At 41.8% G+C, this 6,653-nt stretch overlaps 1 protein-coding gene across 1 annotated transcript in view; it reads right to left on the reverse strand.

Annotated features, from left to right (window-relative positions):
* Window positions 1-1,715: 1,715 nt before the first annotated feature.
* LOC103397098 (BDNF/NT-3 growth factors receptor-like) overlaps window positions 1,716-6,653 on the reverse strand; it is a 174,403-nt gene continuing 169,465 nt past the window's right edge. The window contains 1 exon segment of the mRNA XM_025052777.1: window positions 1,716-3,831. Coding sequence (XP_024908545.1) covers window positions 3,646-3,831 — 186 coding nt within the window. The 3' untranslated portion in view covers window positions 1,716-3,645.

Consider the following 6,653-nt stretch of genomic DNA (forward strand, 5'->3'; position numbering starts at 1 on the left):
ACGCCTCCCTCGGGAGGTGCTCGGGTGCCGTCCCTCTGGGAAGAGACCCAGGGGAAGACCTAGGACACGCTGGAGCGACTACGTCACTCGGCTGGCCTGGGAGCGCCTTGGGGTCCCCCCAGAAGAGCTGGAGAAAGTGTCGAGGGAGAGGGAAGTCTGGGTGTCTCTGCTCAGACTGTTGCGCCCACGACCCGGCCCCGGATAAGCGGTTGATGATGGATGGATGGATAATGTTAGACTGTAATGTTATAGGGCTGTAAGAAAAGATGGTGGGGTCAAACGTGACCAAAAACACTCCTTAAATAGCCCAAAACTCAGCTTATCGCTCATGTTAAAACACGAAAAAAACAAAACATGAATAAATAATAATTTCTTCTCATCACATGGATGAATTTTGCTCATGCAACACAAAAACGTCCTTAAAATGTATTTCTGGGGCCAAAAATAAAGCAGCAGAGAGATTCCATAAATGTTAGCTGCCATAATTCCAACCTCAGGCCTACGTGAGTAGATACGTTCCCTACTTTTCAATTCTTAGGCCGTCAGCCTCCAAGAAAAATAGAAAGAAACAGTAGAATGGAGATACTGACACAGCAGTTAGTGACACTTATTTCTTTCCAGCAGCTTATTCATATTTTTTTCTGTATTTCTCTGACTCATTTTATCTTACAAAAAAAGAAAGTAGCACTTTTAGAGACCAAACGTTTAAGACTATCACATACAATATAGGCAGCATAGAAGAGGAAAGTTGGCTGTAGAGTCTATTTTACATTAGGTCACTTAAATACGAAAGAGAAAGAGAGAAGTCAGTGATTGTCTGTCCCTCATTTCACCGAGCTGTCCGGTCATACAGCGGTTGTCATTGTTTTTTCCTTTCCTCCTTCATTTCCTTGGTTTAAGTCCTTGGTCTTTCATGTTAAGCAGCGCTGCGTTCACAGATCTCTTCAGCTGTGTCGACAAGGCTTCATCCTAACAAACATCCCTCTCCCAGTTTCTTCCTATAACCGTCAAAACCTCACCAACACCCACCTTGAAACAAGTCATTATTTTAAGATAAGGAACCACAGCAGGTACTGTACTTGTTTGACATCAGAGGCTCTCAGTCTGTTTGTTTCTTCACAGTTTTTGCACACACCCTGCTCTCTGTTTTTTTTCCACAGGGAAAGTGTGTGAGAGATTTTTGAGAGTGTGCTCAGTCAGTGGAAACTCTATTCAGACATGACTTCATGGATGGATGAGCCTTAATCGTCAGTGCCGTGGACACTAACCTCGCATTCGTTCTCTAAAAGGAGACAGTGACGTTGTTATGTGTCAAACTGAATTGAGAAATGTGACAGACTGGTGTGACATCCATCCCTGGATGTTAGAATGGGATAGGTAGAACTGGCATGAAAGGAAGCCTGACTAAAACAAAACAAAAAATACACACAGTCAAAATAATCGTACACATTCACAGAACATAAGAAATTAAACAGGCATCTGCTGTTCAAAAAGGCAGCCTTTGAAATAGAAAGAAATGTTCAAATTTTCCCATAATTTACAACAATATTAATAATAATAAAACTTTTTTAAAAAGTTCACACACATTAAAACCAGTGCTGTTGTAACAAGAAACAAACAAATAATAAAAAAAGAAAAATGTTCATCTCTTGGTGAAGCTGTAGTTATTATTATTATTATTATTTTTAATCTCCAAGAAGTAAATGATGCACCTGGTAAATGTCAGAGCTGTTTGTCATGCACAAGAGTGCCTGTTTGTACAGTGTCTGTGAATGTTACGAGATACGTAATGGTTCCCCATCACAGAGATGTGTGATGCATCATTGAGTTTATTTTCACTGTAGGCTTTTGGTGGAGTGTCAGTAATATGTTTGTGCATGTGTGTGTGTGAAGGTAGCCAAAGGAATGTGATGGGAGCTTGAAGTTGTGGCTTATGGAACATCTGTGGGCCACAGCGATGATGGATTATCACTCTCACTCTCCCCCTGAGGACTTTCACACCTCCTCTTCCTCCTCATCTTCACGACCCATTCTCACCTTTACCACTACCACTGCCTTCTCCTTTCTACCCCATTGCCTCTGAGTTCTGCCCCTGCTCTACATTTCTCCCCAGTATGCATTATTACTACTTCTTCTTCTTGTGTTTCTTCTCTGTTGCTTCTCAGAGTTGCTCCTGTTTTCTCCTTCATCTGTCCATCTCTCCTTCTAAGCCATAAAACAATAAGTCTTGAATGTCTGTGAGGAGACTGTGCTAATGTGGCCCATTAGGCTGTAATAAAATATACATTACACCATTACAGAGGACGGGGCCGGGGCTAAAGCACTGCACCGCTCAAATAATAAAACATGCACAATTCAATTTCCTTCTCGGCCTGTCTTTCAGTGTGTGTGTGTGAAGAAGGAGGAGGTGCAGGGGGAGGGGTGACAGGATAAGGTATACAGCATTTCTGTGTGCGTGCATCTCCTCCAGCACAGATGTGGTTTTCAAGGATGTCTGAGTGCTTGAGAGCCTTGATGATTTAATATGGGTTGACCGAATGAACCACATCTTCTACAGCACCGCTGCCCACACATCTAATCGTGATCTGACCACTTGAAAGCCCAGCCTCCCATTCGCCGGACAGCTGTGGACAAATGAATCAATTGACCTCTGACACCAGTGCTTGACATCACACATGAGGCATCTGTCACTTTGCCAGACGCTGGTTGGTTGATCGTCATCATGTTACACTTTTTACTGTACCACGGAGCAGCACTGGCCTAAGCAAAGTACCATACAACGCAAAACCAAGGCAGTGCGATATGAGTGCATATACTGTATCTGTAAAATTAGCGGTCTTGCATTATCAATCAGTATTTTTCCCTTTTTTGTTGCTTTTAATATTCATTATTAAGCTAGAATGTTGTACAAAAGCTCAACTTTTCTCGTTCTTTTTTTCCCCCCTTTTTTCCACCACATCATCTTCAAGCCTCAGTTGGCTTTGTATTGTTTATTATAACCTGTAATCTGACCAATCAGAAACCTGATCTTTAATTTCTTACAGATCAGGTTTCTTTTTGTTCATTTTTGGTCATTAGTGTGTTCTTGCTAATCGACCATATTAACCTGTAGATTAATGTCATTTTTCCAGTATTCATGTACAATTTTTAGACAGACAAAAGAACAAAAGGACTGTATGATAGAGGGGCTGAGAAAAACACAGTGTCTTTATGGCTCGACATCTCGCAGAGCCATTTCTTCTGAAAAGATTGCACAGTTTCATATTTACACACACAAAAGCATAAGCTTCTGGAAATCCTGTAAAGTGAGTCCCTCGGTCCCGACGTCAGGGACCTCTTCATCAGGTGTGCTCAATCTAGCCACAGGTGGATTCAAAGTATTTGAAAAGAAGCAAAAAGTGGGAAGGTGGGAGAGGGGACTGGGGCGGAGTTGGAGATGCGTTTGATTGCCTCGAAGAGTTCGATAATAGCTTCAAATCCTGTACAGCAGTGTTTTGCACCTGAACGCACAGCTTATTGAGAGGTGACACCATGTCCATCCTATAGTACACACTAGAACCTTAAAATGCATATTGAGACACTAAACAGCCTCACTTCAACATATCCCTCTTCTCACACATTCAGGAAACTCTCCTCCGTCTGTGTTCAGCCCAGTATATCCAGGTATACAGGTGAAGCCTTGGCCAGATGGAGGAGCAAACTGTGGATTTCTTTGATGTTGAGTCTCATGTGTGGTACTCTCTGCCAGCAGCCCAGCATCAGGTCGTACACTTCTTTAGGACAGGTCCTGGGGCGCTGCAGCACCCTGCCCTGGGTTATACACTCACTCACCTACAGAGTGAGACACGAGGAGAATAAAATTAAAAAGCTGAATCAAATATCACCATTGACAACTTTGTTTTAACTAATTCAAAAGGAAGGTCTAAAATTGAAGTGATGACCCGCCCATAATTAAATTGCAAATAAATATCAGATGAAATTTATATACTGCATTCTATTACATGCTCAGAATGATTCACTTTATATTCTACCGTTCATCCACTTATCATTGGTCTAATTAAGAGCAGAACCCGAGTGAGTTAAAGCGACTCAAAGAGTTTAAGTCGAATATGAAACCATCAATACACAGTAGTTATTCGCACACACTACAGGAAGGAGTTCTGGTTTCGTCAAAGCGCATATGCATTAATTTGCTGTATTTGTCTATTAGAAAAACAAAAAATACTTTGTGTTTTCACTGGCCAACTTTAAATGTCATGCACATTCAGCAGCTGTTCCCACCCATTTTCGCCAACTCTCTTACATTAAATATTTACCATCCGCACAATTAAACTTTTTCCCTAAAAAAAAAAAGAAAATATCCTTAACACGTTTTATCCTCAGCAAAACGTGTTAAGGCTTTAACAATTGTTTTAAAAACTGCCCTGGCGTGGAGCCTCGATTTACGCATAAACCTCCCACATATTATGTCTTTATTGGGTTTGATTGTAAAACTATGTGTATTTCTTTTTAATTTTTTAAATAAATTCTAAGGTGAATTACCAAGCATATCTTTTCTTTAAATTGACAACCAGCTTTTCTGGACAAAAAAAAACTGCAATCTAAAGCTTTTTGATCAGCCACAAACTTTACCGTCTTTGATTGAAACTTTGCTTAGTCAAGTAGTTTGTTTGTGCTGAACTTGCATTTGTAGAAAATGTCAGATTGTGTGAATAATTTACTCTGATGACACGGTGACACTGCACTTGATCAGTCATTCAAAAAAAGCCAATTTCTCAGTGAGATTTCAAGAGCAACGTCTCCACCTGATCATATACCTCGATGAAATTGACTGACTGCCTCAGCATGTATGATAATATTCAGTTTATGTCTAGACGGTTGATATATGGTTTAGGAGACGGTTTATGAACCAAGAAAGGCTAATAAACATAACCTAATGACAGGTTCTGGTAGGACTTTATTTTCCTGGGATGTATTTCTTTAAATTAAATTACAATGTAGAAGTATAATTTGTAATGTTTAATGAATAGTTGAGGCTCAAAGGTCAGATTCAGAGATAACCAGGATGCGTCGGAAAAACGTTTACCTCTGACGGGGACAGAGCTGTAACTGGAGTGGAATGAGGAAGTTCATATATATGAGGTTAAGGTGAGGGTTGAAATGCTGTGACACAGCTGCTTTCTGGAAAATGGGTTTATCATGCCTGCTGCAGCGCTGCAATCAAGAAATTGGGTCCATCTGCACTCACCGGCAGTCGCTGATGAGCGAGCAGCGTATTTAACCCTTGTAAGGTCCTTCGGGTCTAGGTGATATGTCTTTGTGTCTGTGTGTGTGTGCGTGTGTGAGTATGTGTGCGTGTGCATGTTCCTGTACTGCATGACTTGTGCCAACTTTTCCTCAGATTCATTAATACTCATATTCTGGGACAAGATGAAAATCATTGCAAGGACAAACGGTGTGTACAAAAATGATACGTTTTTGTTATTTGTATACCTTCATGTACATTTCTTTTGCTGCACTGTATGTCACAACAAATTCCTCGTAGGTGAAAACCTACCTGGCAATAATAACATTTCTGATTTCTGATTCTGATAAGGACCACACAAGGGTTAAGCTACAGCCACACACTCCTCACTGCCAGATTGTCTTGTCTGTTCACGGAGGCTGCATGTTCTCTTTCCTGTTCTAGTTGTGGAAATTCCCTGCAGTCCTAGACTTACCTGTCGTGACGATCCACGCCCAGTCTCACCTGCTCTGTGGACGAGATTCTTCTTGCTGTTTTTGAGGAGAGTTCCTGCAGTTTTCTGCTCTGCCTTTCCGCTCCTGATTTGGTTCCGCTGCTCTGCTGTCCAGAGGGAATCCGCTGCGGTGACATCACTCCCGCGGGATTCCCTATCAAGTGGGAGTAGCTACATCAGCTACTGGATCTCTAAGCGGAGATCACGTTTGTCAAGAGACTTTTTGCTCTAAGCGGAAACTCCCTTTGTTCAAGGACTTTTTCATTATCAAGACACCTGTGTTTATACTCCATGATTATTTAACCCTTGGCAGTCCTTCGCATTTTTGTACAGACCGTTTGTCCTTGCAATGATTTTCATCTTGTCCCAGAATATGAGTATTAATGAATATAAGGAAAAGTTGGCACAAGTCATGCAGTACAGGAACATGCACACGCACGCATTCTCATGCATGCATGCATGCGCGCGCACACACACAAAGACATTGGGTCTAGGTGACCCCCGGGTCACCTAGACCCAAAGGACCTTACAAGGGTTAAGAGACTTCTTTTGTTCCAAGTAGAGATTCCTTTGTTCAAAGACTCATTCAGTATAAGAGGCACTTGTACAGTATTTGTACCTGCTGATCCTGGAGTAAACTTTTGAAAGAGCTTTTGTCTTAGTGTGTTGCATTTGGGTCAGCACTATATCCGAGCTGTCTGATTGTGAAGTTCACGGATGATACAGCCATGGTTCAATGTATCACAGCCAACGATGAGTACAACTACAGGCAGGAGGTAGAACATCTGGAGGGTTGATGTAGAGAAAACAACCTCTGCATCAACGCAAAGAAGACCAAGTGGTCTCCCAGTGGTCTCCAGCTTCAGGTACCTGGGAGGTTTTCCTGATCAGGTGCCTGATCAGGAAAACACACCC

Source organism: Cynoglossus semilaevis, chromosome W (assembly GCF_000523025.1).
Source record: "Cynoglossus semilaevis isolate Cse_v1.0 chromosome W, Cse_v1.0, whole genome shotgun sequence".
NCBI classification, from domain to species: domain Eukaryota; kingdom Metazoa; phylum Chordata; class Actinopteri; order Pleuronectiformes; family Cynoglossidae; genus Cynoglossus; species Cynoglossus semilaevis.